The following is a 23,050-nucleotide window of genomic DNA, read 5'->3' on the forward strand; positions in this document are numbered from 1 at the left end:
TTTTAATGATGGTTAGACCAAAGCTTCTATAGTATAAAGGCAGGAATGTGCAAGGAAAAGTCAACCCATCCTGGTATGCCACAATCAATTTTCAATACACTAACATTAGGAAAGAGGCAGGAATGAAGCGGTTGCATTACAAAGATGTCATCAAAAAATCATGGGCAGAGCAACCGCTTGAGAAGTTCGACCAGGATTTTAACAACTTCCAGTGTACCATCAACCTGAGCCTGCAAGAATCTAGTATTCTTTGAACATGTTTAGTCAGTCAAATAACGTGTTAAAATGGAACTCTATTATTCAGGGCAGCAAAAAATCCGCACTATAAAGCAGCACCTGATGATATAGAATTGTTTATTCTGAGCGAATCAGACCTAACTGGTGAATAGATAAAACTACAATGAAAGCAACAATACAAGCAGTGAGCATTTTCTAAAAGTAACTGGGCATGAGTAAAATCTAATCAGTCAGGCAATCAATAAGGATCATGTATCTGAATTTTTTAAGTAACTGCTAGGATTTCATTTGATTAGTGTATAAATGAAATCATTTCTAAGTAGGGAACTAGGTAATTCTCTGATCTCTGCCTTCCAGATCTACTACAATGTCTGAAACACAAGAATAACTTTGGCTTTTGAATGCAGAAACAATTGCAAATGTGTGAATAAAATATATTTTCACCAATGCACACGATAGCACATCCTTTCAAAAACCCACAGTGGTTCTTCCCCACTCAAAAACATGACCCCATCCCTTTACATTTCCATTGCCAAGTGTAGATCTCCACCATTCTGGGCTCTCAGTAACCTAAACAATACTAGCAGACTGCAATGTTCCATCAGATTACTCATTGGATGTTGGAGGGCCAGCTGTGCAGGGTCATCCAGATACTACTAGGATACATGCTGCAGCCAAGCAGGGAGTAGGGAGTAGACCTGCCCCATCATCATCCATTCTACAGACAAGGCCGAAGAAGAAGTCTTTGACCTGATGGATCTGCTGAAGAGCCAAGAGAATAACAGATGCAAAAGAGGAAGTTTTCATCCTGATAGATTTGCTGGAGATCCAAGAGGATGATACATGCTTCTTTTTCAGCAGGACAGTGACAGACCATAATTCTGCCTCCCAGCTACTGACTGGCCATGAGAGCGTCCCTTAGGGCCATTCAGCAACAATAGTATCATCAAGGAGGTGGTACATTGCTCAAGATGAAAGTACATAGTGCCTAAGAAAATATTAATGCTGCTGTAACCCATGCATGAGAAGTAGATAAAGCTATGATAGACTAACATGTTTGCACTGTATTTAGAATTTTTCTCGTCATCAGTCTGTTTAGAGATAGAAGCCTCGTTGTTGTTGTTTTTTTTTTTTTTCTTGAGCTGTTCTACCAGGAGGCTAACAGTTCACTACCGCTCCAGATGGGAAAAAACACAGGCAGGCACACAAAAAAGACTGAACTGTTTTTAAAAAATGAGCATACTGGCACAGCAATGCACTACAAGTTTAGAAGGTCAAATAGATGAGAACAGAAGGGTGAGGGGAAAAATGCCTCTCTGCTAAAAACTTTTTCCTGTTTAAAACAATTCACACAAAACAAAAATAAATCCTATCAAACCTCTAATCCCTTCATTGATTCCAACACACTAAGGAATGTAAAATGGAGGGGGGGGGGGGTAGTGATGATGTATTTGTTGCCAAAACAAACCTTTTATGAGCTTCAGCATCTCTCCTGGCTTGTTCTAATGCCAACTCTTCAGCTATTCTTTTCTTTAGATCTTCTTCATTCACTGGAATTCAGAAGTAGGAATGAGTTAGTGTCATGGATACAACGCAGAATAGCATCACTGTAAACAGCACTAGTATTACTACTTACTGGTAACAATAGTTATATTTATATCCCTCCTTTCCTCAAGGACCATACTGTGGCATGTATGAACTTTTCCTCTATTTATGACCCTTTCAAATAGATTAAATAAAGAGACCGCAAATGGCATCCAGCTATCTATGATGTTGCTGAAATAACATGATTTAAATAATTGACTAAAAGGAAAGGCAGAATTTTTCACCACTGAATTTTCACTTTGAACTAATATAAACTGAATATAATAAAACTTCTGTTTGGGTTATTTAGAAAGCTACTGACGAAAACAGAAACCTAAACACCACACTTTCCAAATACCACTGCCTCCACAGAACTGGAAGGAGTTTCATGGGCCATCATGTCCAAACGCCTGCTCAATATAGGATCTCTAGCAGGTAGCTGCCCAGTCTTTTTCTGAAAAGTCCACAGGAGAATGCACCACTTATCTAGGCAATTGTTTCCACTGCTAAATACTCTTACTGTCATGATGATCCTTCTAATGATCTTGACTGCTAAATTATCTAGGCAAGCATAGATTATGAGTTGTGAGGTGAGTCACAAAGGCTTTCAGAGAAGCTCAATGAAGTTAACAGAGGAACAAACGTCTATGTCCAAATGTGAAACCAAGTATGAAGAGATGCCCTAAAGCTCTGTCTCTGTCCAGAAAACTTATGATCAGGAAATGTCACAGGATAAGAAAAGCTATTGAATCTTTTCCTTTTTTTTCATTATTTGATGGACAACCTTGTCCCCCTGGAATGTTTTCTCCTCAAAGGAAAAAGGAGATTTTTACCTAAAGGAATTCTTGAAATAATTTTAGAGGTCTCAATGGACACCTTACAATTATTGTATTTCAAGCACAAAAACTGTTTCGTTTTGGGGGGTTTTTCAATCGCAACCTCTCACAAAACAAATAACTATCTCATGGACACCATAGTTGAGAATTTGTGGTCAACAGAGTTTAAAGCTCCTTTCAATGCTTCTTGTTATTAACTCGTCGTGAAAAGAAACTAGAGAAATTCCACAGCTTGACTAGTCTGACCCCAACAAATAGGCTAGAAACCATCTATAAACTGGCAATGTAGAGATATGGCCTGTTATGAAAACCAAAGTCCCAGAGAACAAATAAATGGGCAAAAATCCAATCTCACTTGAATCAGGATGCAGTGCTTTTAAATAAATGAAATATTTTCATACTTTTTAAAAAAAAACTAGTTTATGCACCAGCATCAGATTCTCCTGTTCAACGTCCAACACATGACGTCAATTGCAACTTTTCAATGAAGATGACGAAACATTTCTTTTTGGGCTCTTTACTGATAAAGACCCCTGTTTGACAGAAACTTTATCAAAATTTCATTTTTCTCGAGGACTGCATAAATATCCAAATTCCCCTTAAAACGTGAGAGTAAAATCCACCAGGAATATTTTCAGCATAAACCTCATTGAAATGAATAAAAACTCCACATTACAACCATTTTGTTGAATTCTGCTCAGCAAATATTCCAAATAGTATGTGTCCTTTCTTTGATCCCCTTTCTCCTTCCTCTCACTTTGGACCCCCCACAAGCAGCTCTCATTCACAACTGCACTACAAACACTGCAAAACATTTTATGCTACAATTGATCATTAGATTAATCTCAGCACTGGAGAGATATTTTAAGTATTTCAAGTCACAGGTTTGGCACCTGACAAGAAGCACACAATGCATAACAATTAAGGTGTCCACAGCCTATGTATCAGGATTTTTTATTGCTCCTGTGTGTAAGAATGGATAAAAAGGGGCTAATGGACCGTAGAACCAACATCTGAAGAACAATAAATACGATTTGGGTATCAGCCAATACAGACATGACACATTTGACCTTAACAATCAATTAGGTTATGCATTGATCAGCTGGATCCTAATACGAGTATAAAAGCAGAGCTGTAGATCATTAAATAGAAATTCTATTAGTCCGTGTAAGCAGGATGGCTCCCAAATGAGAAATTGAAGCAAGCTGAGTAAAGACTAATCTTGGAAGAAGGACAGGTATGAGAAATAACTCCTGCAATTTTATTTATCTGCCCAAGTGCTTTCAAGAAAACAAATAATTTGACTCAAATTGATGAGTTAAAACTTCTGGGCAGACCATTTCTATTTAGCTGATGTGAATAAAGTGTTTAAATAAACCACTAGAGAATATAGCAGAGTGCAATTACTCCAAGTCTGGTCGAGTTAAGGTCACCTAGAGAACATACCTTATTGGCAGAAAACCTGTTTTTTCTCAGGGCACATTCTGAGGTTATGCCAGGCACTTGTGAGTTGCTTTTGAGAGATAGTATGGGAAAACTATGACAAGAAATAATAATGTTGTTTTATACATAACCTATGATACTACTGAAATCAAAACAGGGACTAGGAAAACAAAGACACACGTTATAGTTAAAGATGTTTACTATCATAGTTTTCTAGTTCATGAACTACAAAATGGCTTGTCATATGAACTATCCAAAAGCAATACTGCATCTTATGATAATTTAGTAGCAACATTGTTCCAGGTAAGTGTCTTACCTGGAACAACATTGCTACTAAATTCAGCATCACTATGTCAACTATTCTCCATATGATTTATTTTTCCCTGCATCATGTTGGGCCTTGGCATCAATGACAGGGTGGGGAACACATCCAATAATGCCACCAAGAACACAAGCTTATGTTATACTACACACACTGCAGGGTAGTAAGGGCAGGTGACTCCATGTGAAGCTGCCATTTTGACAAAATGTCTGCAAGAAAAAATCTCAAGCTAAGATGTGACTCGCCTATTTATTTATTTAGTAAGGTAAAGGTTTCCCCTGATGTTAAGTCCAGTCATGTCTGACTCTGGGGGTTGGTGCTCATCTCCATTTCTAAGCCGAAGAGCCGGCGTTGTCCGTAGACACCTCCAAGGTCATGTGGCCGGCATGACTGCATGGAGCGCCGTTACCTTCCCGCCGGAGCAGTACCTATTGATCTACTCACATTGGCATGTTTTCGAACTGCTAGGTTGGCAGGAGCTGGAGCAACAGCGGGCGCTCAAGCCGCTCCCAGGATTTGAACCTGGAACCTTTCTGTCTGCAAGTTCAGCAACTCAGTGCTTTAACACACTGAGCCACCGGAGGCTCCATTTATTTATTTACAGTATTTATATTCTGCCCTTCTCAACCTGAAGGAGACTCAGGGTGGATCACAATGCACATATACACGGCAAATGTTCAATGCCATTAGATACACAACATACAGTATAAACAAACACATATAGACAGACAACAACCTTTAAAGCAATAGTTTGCAAACACAAGTGGTTTTGGACTTTAGCTTTCAGAAACCTCCACTAGAATGGCCAACAGACATTCATTCATAGAATCACAGAATCAGAGTTGGAAGAGACCTCGTGGGCCATCCAGTCCAACCCCATGCCAAAAAGCAGGAAAATCACATTTAACGCACCCCCGACAGATGGCTGGGGTGATAAGTAAAAAACATCTAAAAGAGCCAAGTTTAAGAATCACTGCTCTAAAGCTTCTAAAATGGAAAAACACAATTCCATAATGTAAGCTACAGTTCTAGGACTTTCTTTTCCTGTGTGTTCTTTTCAGCTCGGAGGATACAAGGTAGTCAATACCTCCTATGCACATACAACCCTGTGAAGCCATGATGACACCAAGGTTTACGAGTTTAACAAGGGAATCAACTTTGGTTTCCTAGCTTGGAAATTATGATACACAAATCATGGACATTCTGCTCAAACATTCCTACTTGCAGAAACAGCCCAGCTGGAGCAACTGAGCAGTATATACAGTAGAGTCTCACTAATCCAAGCTAAACGGGCCGGCAGAAGCTTGGATAAGCGAATATCTTGGATTATAAGGACTGATCAAGGAAAAGCCTATTAAACATCAAATTAGATTATGATTTTACAAATTAAGCACCAAAACTTCATGTTATACAACAAATTTGACAGAAAAAGTAGTTCAATATGCAGTAATGTTATGTTGTAATTACTGTATTTACGAATTTAGCACCAAAATATCACGAAATATTGGAAACATTGACTACAAAAATGGCTTGGATTATCCAGAGGCTTGGATAAGCAAGGCTTGGATTAGTGAGACTCTACTGTAGTTGGCTTAGTGTAAAGAAGTAAATAGAAACTAGACTGAAAAAGAGAAATGAACAAAGGAGAAAATATCAGCAAGGACAAAAGTAAGTTGAAAATTACTTGAAGATACATAGTATACATGTCCTCAGATGTCTTGGGGGGGGGGGGGCAATCTGTCATTACAGTTCAAGTAAACCCAGGCAATTTTGGCCAAAAGCAAAACATTAAAAATAAGTTAATGGATGCCATGTGAACTCTACATAACTCAAGACTGGAGAGGAGTTGTATATAGGACAATGCACACATTTTCTTTAGATGACTGCATTACTTTTCTACCTCTGATTTATCACCACATCAACAATTTGCAGAAAATGATAGTCCACCAGACATCTCTGGTGAGTATACCTCCATAATACAAGTATTTTGAAGCACATTAATCACAATGTTCAATCTTTCAACTGTACCTCCAAGGCAATTGTATCTGGGAGATAGACGTGTGTGTATGTGCCTTCAAATCATCAGTTGACTTATGGTGAGTGACCCCATGGATTTCATATTCTTAGGCAAGGAATCCTCAGAAGTGGTTCTGCCAGTTCCTTCCTCTGAAATATGTTGTGCAGCACCTGGCATTCCTTGGTGATCTCCCATCCAAGTACCAACAAGGAGTAGCTTTTAAGATCAGGCATTATCTGGTGAATTTAGGATATGTATGTCTCTCATATGAAACATACATGAAATAGACATAAAATAATTCTCTTCTTCATAAGTTTAGCAATGTATACTACACCCTTCAACAAAAATCCCAGAAAATATGCATTCCACCCACACTCTAAAAAAAACTACGGGATTTTATAACTAACAAGATAATTTAATATTTTAATCCATATTTTCGTGCAGAATGTGAGTTTGGGAAGGAGGGCGTAGCAGCTAAGCTAGAGTCCTGCAGTTATTTCAAAATCACCAAAATTGATTTATTTAAATCGAAAATGTTTGAATTTTGTTGGGTATTTTTCTGTCCATTATGCCCATGCTTATATAACTAGACAGCAGTGTACAAAATGTTCTGCAATTTAAGAAAAGAACAGGAACAAAACGATCTCATCATTATGGGGCAGGGTTTTTCAGGAGAGCCATACAGTAGCCTACAAAATACTGAAGAAACAATAATTAAAATAATCCCCAGACATTGTGACATTTAAAAACCTGCCTTTGTTACCGTAACAACTGGAAATAAAACCCTTATTTTAAGAGCCGAACAGCTTTCCGTTGTTCTAAGAAAAAGGAATCCCTTAGAGGCGAACAGAAAACCTAACAGTTTGTATACCAAGGTAAAAATTTTCAAGAATAAAAATCTGAGAGTCCATGGGGAAGGCACGCCTGAGTCACTTTAGAGAGTGACCTTGTTACACGCTTCCTGGATTTATGTATTTCTGAGCAACAGGTCAGCTCACTGGAGGAGGCCTGTCAATGCTGCTGCGCACCTAACACAAATTCTTTTCAAAGCAAAAAAGCCTATGCACAAAATCATGCAGGAAACATCTCCGTTCAAACCGAGAAAGCAAGCAGGCTGAGGATAACATACTGCAGAGGATAGGGAAAGGAGCTGCGCACAATCTCTCTGGTAGCCTTCCAAAATTAAAATTCAATTGTCTGGGATAGACACAAACTTGAATTGTATATCCCCTCATCCCTCACTTGTGCTCACCCATTTGGCTCCAATGCCATGGGGATATTACTAAGAAAAATCATTGTAAGGTGCTAACTGGTTGCTGTTGTCTGTCTTCATGACTACCCTAAGGCAAACTTATCATGGAGTTTTCTTTGCATGATTGGTTCCAATTGAATTACTGCTAGGAATTGTGTAGGTTTTTGTTACGTGCCTCCAAGTCAGTTCCAACTTATGGCAACCCTACCGTAGGGTTTTCTTGGAAAAATTTCCTCAATACCCTTACTATTGCATTTTTCTAAAATAGAGTGACTTGTCCATAGTTACCCAGTGGGTTTCCCTGGCTAAACAGGAACTCGAAAGCTGGTCTTCAGAGTCCAATGTTCAAACGACAACATCACACTGGTTCTCAGACAAGATGCTGTTCACACAATTGTGTGAAACATAGTTCCATGGAAAACTATAAATTGGAGGTAAATTATGAATGGTTGTGATAGCAAATCAAGGCTGAACTCTCCCTAGAAGTCAAAATGATCAAACTGAAGATACCACAGTTTGACCATACCACATAACTTCAAGAGTCCCTGGGAAACACCTGGCAATACTTAATAAAGTAGAAAGCATTAGGAAAAGAGAAAGACCACATTACAGATGGATAGACCCAATTACAGATGGAGCCTCAAGTGGTGCAGCAGGTTAAACCACTGAGCTGACCTTGCTGACCAAAAGGTTGGCGGTTCGAATTGGGGAGTGGGGTGAGCTCCTGCTGTTAGCCCTTGCTTCTGCCAATCTAGCAGTTCAAAAAAATGCAAATGTGAGTAGCTCAATAGGTATTGCTCTGGCGGGAAGATAACAGCGCTCCATGCAGTCATGCCAGCCACATGACCTTGGAGGCTTCTATGGACAACGCCAACTCTTTGGCTTAGAAATGGTGATGAACACCAACCCCGAGTCAGACACAACTAGACTTAAAGTCAGGGGAAAACCTTTACCTTTACCTTACATAGACCCAGTGAAGGAAGCCACAGTCCTATGGTTGCAAGACCTGACAGGAATATTAATCACAAGTGCCCTTGGATATCATTCATTCATAGGGTGACCCCACACTGAAGCCCACTTAATGGCAGATTAAAAACAACAAAGAAGTTGTAAGTTTGTAACCCAGGAAAGAACCCAGATTATGAAAGAAAATGAAGTTTTAATCCTCAGTTCCCCACTGTGGTCGCACTCCATAAATGTTACCTGAATGGTGGAATTGTCATATTTGCTCCAAATACCATTTTCCTCCCACACAATTAATGCAAGCCCTCTCTGATCCAGAAGAATAAAGATGACTGCATGAAGGGACTGCACACTACGGTAAGTCCCCAGAGAAGGATTCACTACATGAGTATTTGGTCCCCACATGGTTGGTCAACATGCTTGGTTTTTGAACAACAAAGTGGTTTAGAGTTTCAGCAGGGAGAGTTTCCCCTCATGATCTTTCCTCAAACAAAGGAACAAAATCTGTCTCCCATTACTGGCTACACACAACTTCTTCCTTCCCAACCACATTCAGGAACATATCAGATGGTGAATGGGCCAGAATAGTAGGGCACCTCTAACCCATACTCCCCTCCGCAAAGAAAATCTATCTCCATCCAAATCTATCAACCCCCAAAAGCCACCAACCAGCATGATCAAGGTCTAAGGAATTATTAAAGGTATGGAAAGCCAAAGTCTTCCTTGCTCCTACTTCAAGCAGCTTTAACTGCTAATATTAATGACAGTTCTGGCTTTCTGGGCATTTCTAGCAAGGTGTAATCCCTTCCCAGAACAATATCCCCCTTCTGTCCCTTCAAATATAGAACAGACATCAATATCAGGTGACATGGGAAGAGCTATTCTTCCAACACAGTATTTCCATGGTACTAGTGTTGGGTAAAATGCAGTCCCCCAGGAGCCACTAGACTACAACTCCCAGCATTCCTCACCACTGGTAATACTGGTTAGGACTGACTGAGGTAGGAACCCAACAATATCTAAAAAATCAACTGCCTTAAACACTGGACTCAGCATTCTATGGAAAATGTACACACCACCTGGATTCGGCTTCCACCAGCTGCATATCTGACTAAACAGTTCTCTAGGTCCCTATACACAGAAAGCTAGCATTTCCAAGAAAGGAGGGAACTGGGCTAAAATTTCGCTTCTTGAGATTAATGGTTTTTAGGTGCATACAATTTTAAAGAAAATTGTATGGGACACATTCAGTCCCTGCAATTTTCAGCCTCAAAATAGAGCTGAGATAAGCTGACATGATCTGCAGTTTGTGAAACCTGGATAGGAAGGGGGGGGAGATGAGAGAGAGAGACCCCTGAGGAAACCACATAGCCTTGCAAGTTTAGTCAATACCAATTTCTTTCAAGCACACCCCTCAGTGACTATCAAAATAGAAAGCTGCAGCAAGATGTCATGGAAATCATTTGAAGAAAATGTATGAGGAGTTTTCATTTCCATGTGTACGTTTTTCTATGATATCCATCCCTTAGCATATCGGTCTCAGAAATCTTTGTGCTTTTACACCTCCTCTGGCTTTGTCCATGACCTTGGTAACTGAGCCAGTTTGATGTGAAGGGAGGAATTTCTACTAGACATTTACCAGAGTGCATCCCAAATGATAAATTGTATATATAGTAATTATCTTATCTAGGTAGTAAAGGTTGTTTAGATAATTAATTAAGACGCCTATCCAGCAGAGGAAATAAATGATTTAGGGGAGTGGGGGAAGCAAGTAGACGAAGATGGTTTGCTTCTTTAAAAAAAAAACAACAACCCTGAATCATAGAATTATACAGTTTGGAAGCAATCCCAGGGGCCATCCAGTCTAACCCTGCTCTGCCATGCAGGAAGACATAATCAAAGCATTCCTAATATCTACCTAGATGACTACCCAGACTCAGTTCAAAAGCCACTAGGGAAAAGACACTACCACACTGACAGGCAGTGTAGTCCACCTGTTGTATCCCAGCATGCACCTGAGCTGTCAGGTGAGCCTGAGGTTGGTCCTGTTCAGACTGTGACTGTGCCTGCATCGGACCTACCAGATGAATCTGGGTAGGAGCCTAGGATTCCCATGCAGCCAGAGTTGGATGAAGCTGCTGTTTCTGGCCAGCCAGAGTTTGTCTCTGGGGATTCTGGGATTAAGCATACAATGGTTTCAAGCACAGCTTGCACCACATTCCTTGGCAGATGGGCATTTCAGTTGTGATAACACTAATGAGGTTGACAGAAAGAAAGCTATATTTCAACAGAGACAAGAAAGGGAGGTCTCGAGACAAAGCAAAAGGCTGTTAATGAGAAAAGGGTGAACTCCAAGTGAGTTCTCGAAAAGCAACGAGGACACAGAATGACTTATTAGTAGTCTTTCTTAGCTGCCCTGGGTACATTTTTCAACTGAAGAGCAAGGTAAAAATGTTCCCAAAAATAAATAAAAATAAAAAATTTGCCAGGCATTGAAGTCTATGTAATTACATCAGGCTTTACAGATTTATTCCAGTAAACCCATCCACTCCTATTCCAGCCTAGTCTGGAAGGTAATTTTCAGCAGAAAAACCAACAAGCCATTAGTCCTCTAGCATGAAACCTTTGCACTGCTTGGGAAGAGGGAAACTTTTCTGCCTAAACGTCAAGGCTCATTAACTTACCTACCTGGCCATAACTTGGAAAAATAGGCATTTATAACTTTGGCATACTGCCACGACATCACCTGCCCCCTTGTTCACAATCTCCTATTAAGAATCATCTGCTCTAGAGCCTTGACTCCACATGTACTATATTTAAAAATCAGAACTTCAGCTTATACCCCCATTTCCATTCTACGGGCAAAGGCATCACATCTTCGCATAACAGAATTTGCCAGTGAGATACAGTCTGTGGCTGCAATACAAAACAATTGTGAGCATCCATTTTTAGCAGATCTCGTTCCTGGTTCCACAGCTGTAGTTTCCATACACACACATATACATATAGGTTCCTCATCCTTCACCTCCTTGTGCAGTTATTACTTTCTACAATGCTCTAATAGTAGTGTTTATCTTGTTGTTGTTCTCAGGTCATTCCTGATTCATGGTGACCCTTTCAGGGGATTATCTTGGTAAGATTCATTCACAAGAGCTTTGCCTTTTGCCTTCCTCTAAGATCCAGAAAGTATGACCTGCCAAAGGCTATCAAGTGGGTTTCCACGGCTGAGCAGAGATTCAGACCTTGGTCTCCGAAGTCATAGTCCTGCACTCATATCATTACACCATAATGGTTCTGTTTATGGTTTTCCCTACACATATATACAAACTCTATCTATCTACATACACACAAACTAGCACACATGTAAACTTTTTTGGGGGGAATTTTGGAAAATAAGGTGGCAATCATTCCCTTACCATCAACTGCCATTACTTTCTTTCTCTTAAATCCATTATAGGGCAAGTGTGTAAAAATGAAGAAGGAAGTGCTCTGGTATAGCTCTTTGTAAAGCTTTTAGCTCAGAGAAACAACCGAAAGAGTGAGAATTTGAAAAATTCCATATTAAATAAGAATACACCAAATACACAAAGAATTTATAGCACTGCTTTCAGAAAGATAAACAGCAATGATTGTTCTTTCCAATTCTGACCACAGTAATTAGGGGAAAAAATCCTTATAAAGCTATTCAGTCTGACAATAGGAAGAATTTATTGGGAGCCATTTTATTTCATATCAAGCTTGCTAAAATCATTCCTGAGAATGCAGTGAAAGAGGAAATGGGGATGGGAGTCTTTAGTATTTTATTTTCAACTGTTCACCAGAATACAATTCTGTTGTTAAAAGGATATCATGAGAAGCTGATTCCTAAAGAAGAGCACTGCATTGCTGTTGAACAGGCAACAATTAAGAGACTCAGAGCCTAGTCTACACATACTTATTCTGAACCAAGCCTCAATTAATTCAACCAAGCTCAGATCTATCAAGGAAGTGTAGGATGGCAAGCAGGGTTCTTTATATGATATGCAATACACAGACTGACTTCAGATTTCAGTACACCAAAAATACGTAACTCGTCAAAGTGGAAGTCAGGTAAATATGTAATTCTGACTGCTATGCCTTTTCTAAATCCACAGACATTGTGCTGCAAGTTCCCAGATCTGCCAACCAGAAAAGACATTATTCCCCTTTAACAATTTATCCTGGGTGATAATAATAATAATAATAATAATAAAACTTTATTTATACCCCGCCACCATCTCCCCAACGGGGACTCGGGGCGGCTTACATGGGGCCATGCCCAAGACAATACAATAAACCATAACATAATACAATTAAATAATACATTACATAAAATAAACAGTACAACATAAGATCAAAACAGCAATATAACACGAGCGGGCCGCATGAATACTACATTTAAAAACTAGATTAAAAATTAAAACTCTGGGTGAGAAAGGGATCAGAATAAAACCTCGAGGGACGGGACATCAGATAGTGAACCAGTCTAGAGGATAAATATCGGGGGGGAGTAGCATAGAACATTTACTCTCCGAAAGCACACCGGAAGAGCCATGTTTTTAAATCTTTCCTGAAGGCTAAAAGGGTGGGGGCTTGCCTGATTTCAATGGGCAGCGAGTTCCACAAGCGAGGGGCCACCGCAGAGAAGGCCCTCTCCCTTGTTCCTACAAGGCGAGCCTGAGATATAGGTAGTGGCGACAGGAGGGCCTCCCCCGATGATCGGAGAGGTCGGGCAGGTTTATGATAGGAGATACGGTCACGAAGGTAGGCGGGTCCCAAACCGTTTAGGGCTTTATAAATGATGGTCTGCACCTTGAATTGGGACCGGAAGATGAACGGCAGCCAGTGGAGCTCCTTAAACAGGGGAGTAGATCTCTCCCTGTAACTCGCCCCCATTATTAGTCTGGCGGCCGAACGTTGGACCAGCTGTAACTTCCGGGCCGTCTTCAAGGGAAGCCCCACGTAGAGCGCATTACAGTAGTCCAGTCTAGAGGTAACTAATGCATGCACCACCGTGGTCAAGTCAGACTTCACGAGGTATGGTCGCAGTTGGCGCACAAGTTTGAGTTGTGCAAAAGCCCTCCCGGCCACCGCCGACACCTGCGCTTCAAGCGTCAGCGCTGAATCCAGGAGGACCCCCAAACTGCGGACCTGTGATTTCAGGGGGAGTGCAACCCCGTCCAGCACAGGTTGCCACCCAATACCCCGATCCGACGAGCGACTGACCAGGAGGGCCTCTGTCTTGTCAGGATTGATCCTCAGCTTGTTCCTCCTCATCCAGTCCGCCACAGCGGCCAGGCACTGGTTCAGCACCCGAGGGGCTTCCTTGGAGTCAGGTGGGAACGAGTAGTGGATTTGTGTGTCATCTGCGTAGAGATGGCAACACCCTCCAAAACTCCGGATGACCTCTCCCAGCGGTTTCATGTAGATGTTAAAAAGCATGGGGGATAAAATAGACCCTTGCGGGACCCCACAGGTCAAAGGCCAGGGGTCCGAGCAGGTGTCCCCCAGCTTCACCATCTGGGAACGGCCCTCCAGGAAGGACTGGAGCCACTGCAAAACAGTGCCACCGAGTCCCATCCCGGAGAGCCTCCCCAGAAGGATACCATGGTCGATGGTATCGAAAGCCGCAGAGATGTCCAGGAGAACCAGCAGGGTCACACTCCCCCTGTCCAGTTCCCTGCGGAGGTCATCCACCAAGGCGACCAAAGCCGTCTCAGTGCTGTGCCCAGGCCTGAAGCCAGACTGCGAGCGGTCCAGAAAATCAGTGTCATCGAGGAACTCCTGGAGCTGCGTGGCCACCACCCGCTCCAGAACCTTGCCCAAAAACGGGAGGTTGGAAATTGGTCTGTAGTTGTTACATACAGATGGGTCTAGCGAGGTCTTTTTTAGTAACGGTTTTACCACCGCTTGCTTAAAACAAGATGGGATGGGATGTTTTTTAAAAATGCATTCATATAATAAGTAAAACAAATAAATACAGCTGCCATGATGCTTAAAAAGCACCTAGCATTTAAGAGAGTTATTTTACTGCTAGATAGGCCCACATGCCCCAAAAGAACAAGGGTTGGGATGTGTTCCTCTGCAATAAAACTTCTAAAGGATCCATTTAAATGGGGAAACATAAGCAGTAGAAACTAGATCCCATTTTGCTAAACAGGCTTCCACAACCTTTCCAATCCAGGTTTTTCCCTTCTTTTGTGTTCCAACAACCTCCCTACAAGAGAGCTGGTCGAAGTCTGGATTTGAGCCTAAATTTAATGATGAATTCCAACTATAGTTAACCAATTAAATCAATGGTATCTGAATAATTCAACATTTGTGTAAGTTCCATTAATTCAATGGGAAAACTCTATTTGGAATTTGGTCTTTTGGACTGTCTTGAACTAAGATGTAATTTTATTACCGTTTCTATGCTCAGACTGTTGTCCAATAAAGATCAATACTATGCTCGATACTGAGATGGGCTATTCATTGAAGATGTCATTAATTGAGTTCTGCAAAAACTTCTTCCAAACAAAGCATAGCAAAAAGAGAAGAATAAAACATTCTCAAATACTGACTTCAACATTTAAATAACATGATAGAGTGTGTGAAAGAGCAGCTGAAAGGTTTCCTGTTTTTCCTCTCAATTCAAGGTGTAATCATTTAAAATACTGAAACAATATGTGAACTCCAGTAATGAAATCAATCTATTATATCTATGGAATGCACAAACACAATCTTAAAATATATACTACACCATCTATAACACCCAAATGGAAGGAGGGAAGTTAATTACAACCATTTGACAGATTTAATATAACCAGAACTTAATTTTGGCATCTTAATTTCCTCTGAAACTATCAAGATAGTCAACGAAAATATAATTCAACTTACGATCTGCCAAAAATGCAGGGCTTTTTTTCCCAAAGGTTTCTGCTTCCCTTTTTATAATCATCTCTTTCACAAGATGCTTCCCCTCCAATTTAGTTATCTTAGTCACAGGAAAAAATAAATCATAGTGTTTTATAGATTTCAGCTATCATCTCAGTTTGACATCTAGTGTAGTCTTTGTCTTGTGACATTTTCAAACTGACCACTACTGAAAATAATAGGAAAGCTATGGCACTAAAAAGTCTACCAGTAACGAATTATGCCGGAAATATTCTTAAATGAAAATATTGGGAGAATGGTGAGGTATAAAAGAATTAAATAAAATAAATACTACAAATAATATTATGTTAGGGATGGAATGTGTAGTTAGAATCGTCACCGTCTCAAAGATATCTACGTGGCCATGGCAACTCTTTGACCAAAAACCTCAAATTCACAGGAAAACAGCGTGGCCTTTCTTGTGTTTCTGTGACACAAGAGCTACCAGTGTCAATGGCATACATTTCTATCTGCAATGGGCTGATGCAGGAATAATCAGGATCAGACTGAAAGATTACCACTACTCTCAGTAGGAAATTACTCTGTTTTGGGAGATAATGAATTGTCCCACACCAAACACCCATTTCTACATAAACAAACTTCTTGCAGCCTCATCTACGATAGAAGTTCTATCACAATTTCAGTCTTTTAAAAGTACACCTACATGGCTATGTGAGGTATCAATTTCATAATACTCTGACTTTTGATTTCAACTGAATATGGTTTATGAACCCAACTTAGTTTTTTATAATCAATATTTGAAAGGAAATATTTCTGAGACTGAAAGAACAGCCATCAAGCAAAATCAGACTTTGCAAGACTTGCTGAATGAGTACAACTGAAGGATTTCCTACACATCATTGCTAACAGAGACATGTAAATGCCTAAAATATTAGGTGGTAAGGTAACTTTTTTTGCAGCCTAATCATTCAGTTATTGGATCACAAATGGGGTTGCGACCCACAGTTTAAGAATCTTTGCGATAAAAGACCTCATTAACCCCTTAGGAAACACAAAGCACATCACACTTTCCACTCTAAATAATAATAATAATATCATCATCATCATCAACAACAACAACAACTGTATTTTTATATCCTATCACTATCTTGGGGCGGCTTACAATCAGGACATTTATGAACTAAAAAAAATTAAAAAACATAATACACATTTACCAATCTGATTAAACAATTAAAAACGGCAGAATATAAAAACAACAATTAAAATGAATCAAAACAAACATCAATTACCGGATTGGGCAAGATAAGAAATTGCAGAGGGCTGGGCATGAGTTTGTGCAAAGAGTGCTGGGGCAAGATCAGAAATTGGAGAGGGCTGAAACATTTTGTTCCCAGTGTCCCGCTATATCCTCTAAGACAGGGGTTCACAAACTTTTTCAACTGTGAAGCCATTTTTGAAGCAAAAGTTTCTCATGGAGTCCTAAATAGTGTGTGAGTGTGTACAGACATACATACATATATATCAGACACGGGCAAACATCTGGACACAGGAGCCACATAGCATTTCACTACCATATTTTAAATGAGTAATTTTAACTAACATAGAATCATAGAATCGTAGAGTTGGAAAAGACCTCACGGGCCATCCAGTCCAACCCCCTGCAAGAAGCAGGAAAATCTCATTCAAAGCACCCCCGACAGATGGCCATCCAGCCTCTGCTTAAAAGCCTCCACCACACTCCAGGGCAGAGAGTTCCACTGCTGAACAGTTCTCACAGTGAGGAAGTTCTTCCTAATGTTCAGGTGGAATCTCCTTTCCTGTAGTTTGAAGCCATAGTTCCACGTCCTAGTCTCCAGGGCAGCAGAAAACAAGCTTGCTTCCTCCTCCCTATGACTTCCCCTCACATATTTGTACATGGCTATCATGGCTCCTCTCAGCCTTCTCTTCTGCAGGCTAAACATGCCCAGCTCTTTAAGCCGCTCCTCATAGGGCTTATTCTCCAGACCCTTAATCATTTTAGTCACCCTCCTTTGGACGCTTTCCAGCTTGTCAACATCTCCCTTCAACTGTGATGCCAAGAACTGGACACAGTATTCCAGGTGTGGTCTGACCAAGGCAGAATAGAGGGGGAGCATGACTTCCCTGGATCTAGACGCTATACCCCTATTTAGGCAGGTCAAAATCCCATTGGCTTTTTTTTGCTTTTTAAAATTAACAGTATTTATTTATTTATTTATTTATTTCCAATATTTCTACCCCGCCCTTCTCCCCGAGGGGACTCAGGGCGGCTTACACAACTGGTAGGATCACTACCAGTACATCATAATACAATAAAATAAGAATAAAACAGTTAAAATAATTAAATAACATAGTAAAATACAATATATAAAAATTTAAAACAATGCAACACCAAATATATATACCAATCATCCATCAGACCTTGTGCAAAAGCCTTAATCTGATCCATGTCAATGCTAACTGAGTTCATTCATTAAACGCTTGCGCGCATAGCCAGGTCTTCAGCTTCTTCCTGAACCCCAAAAGGGATGGAGCCTGCCGGATGTCACTGGGGAGGGAGTTCCACAGCCGAGGAGCCACCACCGAGTATCTTAGTTGAACACTCTTATGCCATGCAGGAAAAGCACAAAGCGCCCCTTGCAAGTGGCAATCCAGCCTCTGTAGTAGTAGTAATAGTAGTAGTAGTAATAGTAGCAGTAGGAATAATAAGAGCAATAGGACAACCCCAGGGGCCATCCAGTCCAACCCCCTTCTGCCAAGCAGGAAAGGCACAATCAAAGAACCCCCGGTAAATGGCGACCCAGCCTTTATAATAACAACAACAACAACAACAACAACAATATAGAGACCCCAGGGGTCATCCAGTTCAACTCATTTCTGCCATGCAGAAAACGCACAATCAAAAATCCCTGAGCAGTGGGAGGGAAATGGAGTTTATGAAGCAAAAATGCCAGAGGGCAGGCAGGTCTGGGCAGCAAGGGAGCTGGAGGGGGAAGGGTCTGGATAGCAAGGAAGACCCGGGGAAAGATGTCTGTGCCCCGGGAGGAAAATGCTGCTACTACTAATTCAGCAGTTCCAAACTTTAATTTCCCTGCATTTCTGAGGAGGAGGAAAGGGGAGAAAGAAAGAAGCATGATGCTGCAGAGCCCTTCACTATCACTCACAGAGTCCAAAAGGCTCCATGGAGCACAGTTTTCAAACCTCTGTTCTAGGGGGTGGGGAAGGGGGCTTTTACCATATTTTAAAGCCTCACTGAGCAATTTTAGTACAAGAAAAGGCCTTTTTTCAAAACATTTTAAATTTATTTTTAGTTTTCAAAATGCCTTTCCTGGGTCTTGGATAGTTCAAAGAAGTCCCAAAACAAAGCAACCTCCCTGCTTCTCAGAGGGCAATTGTCTTCTAGCGGAGCCGAGATTCACAAAACGGCTCTGGGTGCATACAATTCCACAGGCCACCACACTTTGCCCACCTCAGCCTAAAGTATAAATATTTGTTATGCGTTCAGACCAGTACATGACAAGAGATCTACCACAGAAGCCTCAAAAACATTACGTGGCCACAGCAAATACATAATCAAGTACTAATGCAGGCAATGCTTATTAAAGAAATGGTTGAAAGACAGAAAAGGCATATTTCTACCACCTTGTTAATAATAGCCCCCCCTCCAAAATGGTAACTGTTCGTTCCATAGATAGGAAAAGGGAAATCTGTCTTCTGGTGGTCTCCTCCCACACAGACTAGGAGGGCGTGAGCAGTACATCAACAAACCAAAGCAGCAGCATCCTCTGTCATATGTTAATTGAATATTTTGTCTTGCAGACTCCATCTGGCCAACAAAGACCCTCAGACATATGAAGAGTTAAACAGGCTCTAGTCTCAGGACCCTAATTTCATACAAAAACCCTTTTTCCTTCTTAGGGTTTTAGCTACAAATGAGAAATAGGAAACTACAAGGAAAGAACAGGAAGCATTTCAATTTACAACTAAACTGCCTCAAATCACATTTTAAATCTGTTTTTAATTAATCCGTTAATCACAGCAATTAATCGATTAATGCTTCCAAGTACTTCAAGATAATGCATTAACTTAGCAGTACCCTTTCAAGTTTCAGAAAGCTTTTCGTAAAAAATCGCCACTTTAAAAAACATAGAGCTTAATAACACAAACAGATGAAGGAGGGAAATAAAAACAAAGTTATTAGAGGTGTTTGTCTATTGTTTGTCTCCAGAGAGAAGAGGAGATTTTTGTCTCCAGCTATTCACTTCTTTTTAGCTGTGAGGGTTACACGGATGAGAGAAAATACCATGCCATACATTAGCCTGTCTGATTTGACAGCCAACATAAAGATTCAGCAAGACTTGGCAGCAGCGTGCAGGTGCAAGAGGAAGATTATAAAACAGACAGCAGATTTGTGTCTTTAAATTGTTCTTAATATTACATTAAAGATCTTCTGAAAGAAAGGGAGCTTCATGATGGGGAAAAAAAACCAAGTGCTCCTCACAGCTGCTAAGAGGCTTCCCCATAAAAATGAGTGGCAGTTGCTTCTCTGCTCCTCACCCTTTTGGGGACAGGAGAGAAACCTATAGCAACTTAAAACATTGTTATTCCAAAAACAAAAACATGGGAGTATGTTCCTTCTTTTCCGTTTCTCTGGAGCTCAAACCCCTCTCATTCCAAGCCACATTCAGTTCTCTTTAAATAAATGCTCCAATCTTGTAACTAAAACACTGTTTTAAGGAGAACACCAGGAGGGCTAACAGGTGATGACAGGAAAGGATGGCAGCCTAGTACTAAATGCTTTGCAGTTTGTGATGAGAGCATCAGAAAGATCTGCGACTACCATGCTAAAGAACTGAACCAAGATATCACATACTGAAGCTAACAGGTGGGAGATTTGTAATAGAAACAATAAAGTAGATAGTGTTTTAAAATGATGAACCCAATTTCAAAGCAGTTTATTTCATATTATAATTATGCTAGAAGTTACAAATGGTTTAATAAGTCATCAAACAATCAGGTTGTACTAACCATTTTGAGCCATCTTGCAAATGGGTGAAGCTAGGGGCCTGGGAGAAACATCTTCACGGGGGGGGGGGGGGGGGGGAGGGGGTATCCCTATCCAGTACAGGCTGGATCCCTATTCCCTGATCTGCCTTCTGACTGACCAAGGGCACCTCTGTTTTGTCTGGACTAATTTTCAATTTGTTTGCCCGTATCCAGTCCATTACTGATGACAGACATTGGTTTAGGATCAGGACAACTTCCTTGGCAAGAGTACCCAGCACCACATTCTGAGTTCAACCATCCAGGAAGGAATGGAGTCACTGCACAATTGTGCCTTCAAGTTCCATTCCAGAAGGATACCATGGCCAATGGTATTGAAAACCACTGAAAAGTCCAACAGAAACACACTCCCCTGTCCAGTTCTCTGTGTAGGTCATCCATCAAGACAAACCAAGCTGCCTGTTACATAACCATGCCTGAAACCAGACTGAAATGGATCTAGATAATCTGTTTCATCCAGAGTATTTTTTATATTTAATTATAAAATCTAACAACTCACTAGATTAGTTAGCAAGGATAAAAAACACATATCAATTTTTACTTGTAGTTGATCTTTGTTGGCTATACTTGAAGGGATCTTCTTTTGCTTTAAAGAATGGGTTTGATTTGAAAAAATGTTTTTTAAATGTTCTCTTGACGCTTTTAAGATTCCACATTCAATACAAAAATACTATGAATATTGCATTCAACTGCAGAAACATTAGCCAAACATGTTTTTAACTTTGAATATGCTTTTAATATGTTTTAATGATTTTAACTGTGAATTTTTAATACTGTTTATATTTAATTCTGTTTTAATGTTTGCATATTTGTATATTTTAAATTGTGTGCTAATGCTTTTATGTTAAGCCACTATGAGTCCCCTTCGGGAGAGATAAAGCAGGGTGTAAATATATTATTATTATTATTATTATTATTATTATTATTATTATTATTATTTGATGCTATAGCAGTCAGGTTTAATTTCAATAAAAAATCCAAGAGACAAGCACATGTTCTAAAGGTCTGCTTTTTTTCAATCCAAACAGATGATATCAAAATGACAAGATAAATGGCTACTATGATCACAGCCTCATATAAAAATTGCTTCATCTGTAAATTGTGCAATTATCGGAGGAAACATTTCATGGTTTATATCTCCATTCAGTAAAAACCAAAACAGAGCACTTCTAGGCTGGGGTCAGAGTACGAAATTTGATTCTGAATAATGCACCTGAGACCAGAGCATCTTATTATACATTGTGACAAAATTATCTTTGTTATAGTATGTACTGAAATAAGCTTGCCTCATCCAATATGACATCTTTTCAGATATTTAAATATGGCCCCCATGCCTTCTCTCAAACTTTTCTTCTCCAAGCTAAACAAACCCAGCTCCCTAAGCCGCTCCTCAGGCCTTTGACTATTTTGATCGCTCTTCTCTCGACACATTCCAGCTTGTCAATAGCTTTCTTGAATTGGACAGTGTTATTCTAGGTGACATCTGACTAAAGCAGAATAGAGTGGTACTGTGTTATGACTTCCTTCCATTTAGACACTATGCCCCTATTGATGCACTATGCTCCTATTGAGAAGACAGGAAAGCTTGGAAAAGATCATGATGCTGGGGAAAATAGAAGGAAAAAGGAAGAGGGGGCAGCCAAGGGCAAGATGGATGGAAGGTATCCTTGAAGTGACTGGCTTGATTTTAAGGGAACTGGGGGAGGTGACGGCCGACAAGGAGCTCTGGTATGGATGAGGTCACAAAGAGTCAGAAACGACTACGTGAATGATAAAGATTTGCACTGGCTTTTTTACCGGCAGCTCACTTTTACTGGTAGGAGTGGACCACAAGCAGTCACATCTCACTGCTTGTGGTCCACTCCTAGAACCTATTCATATTTACTGCTGTCAAGCCAGTTGTCACCCATTCTTGTTGTATTTCATCTTTACTTGCATTCTAAACTAATAGGTATACTCCTTCACCTTTTGAAGTAATGAACACCATGATCATTACATTATTGTAGGATGTTGGCATTCAGAATCCAGTATCCACTAGCTGGGCCTGGCACCTGTTATGTCCTACTACAAACTTATCATCCCCAGCCAGAATGGCCAACACTTTTGAAGGATTCCAATTTGGGTATAGCACAATATGGTCAGATTCTAAGTAGTGAGCTCTACATTTTGAAGGAGGCTTTTAGTGTCTTGCAATGATTGGGAGCTTTTCATGCTACCTGACAAACTGCTTTTATCACTGAGAATGGTTTCAAAAGTACTTTGTGACATGGCGTCATGTTATTGAAAAGGTTAAGTTAAAAAAAACACACCATTGATTGCATGTACTCAAGCTCTTGAGGTGGCCTAAAAAGCTTTAAAGATTGCAATGAACACAGGACTCACAGGGGTAGCATTTCTGATAACTGTTCTTCTAGGTCGGT

At 40.3% G+C, this 23,050-nt stretch overlaps 1 protein-coding gene across 3 annotated transcripts in view; it reads right to left on the reverse strand.

Annotated features, from left to right (window-relative positions):
* chchd3 (coiled-coil-helix-coiled-coil-helix domain containing 3) overlaps window positions 1-23,050 on the reverse strand; it is a 239,272-nt gene that overhangs the window by 196,176 nt on the left and 20,046 nt on the right. For all 3 annotated transcript variants that reach the window (XM_008110280.3, XM_003220728.4, XM_008110279.3), the window contains exon 3: window positions 1,706-1,787. In XM_008110280.3, the coding sequence (XP_008108487.1) occupies window positions 1,706-1,787 (82 nt within the window). The remainder of the gene's footprint in view (window positions 1-1,705; window positions 1,788-23,050) is intronic.

The sequence above is a fragment of the Anolis carolinensis genome, chromosome 5, assembly GCF_035594765.1.
Source record: "Anolis carolinensis isolate JA03-04 chromosome 5, rAnoCar3.1.pri, whole genome shotgun sequence".
NCBI lineage: Eukaryota > Metazoa > Chordata > Lepidosauria > Squamata > Dactyloidae > Anolis > Anolis carolinensis.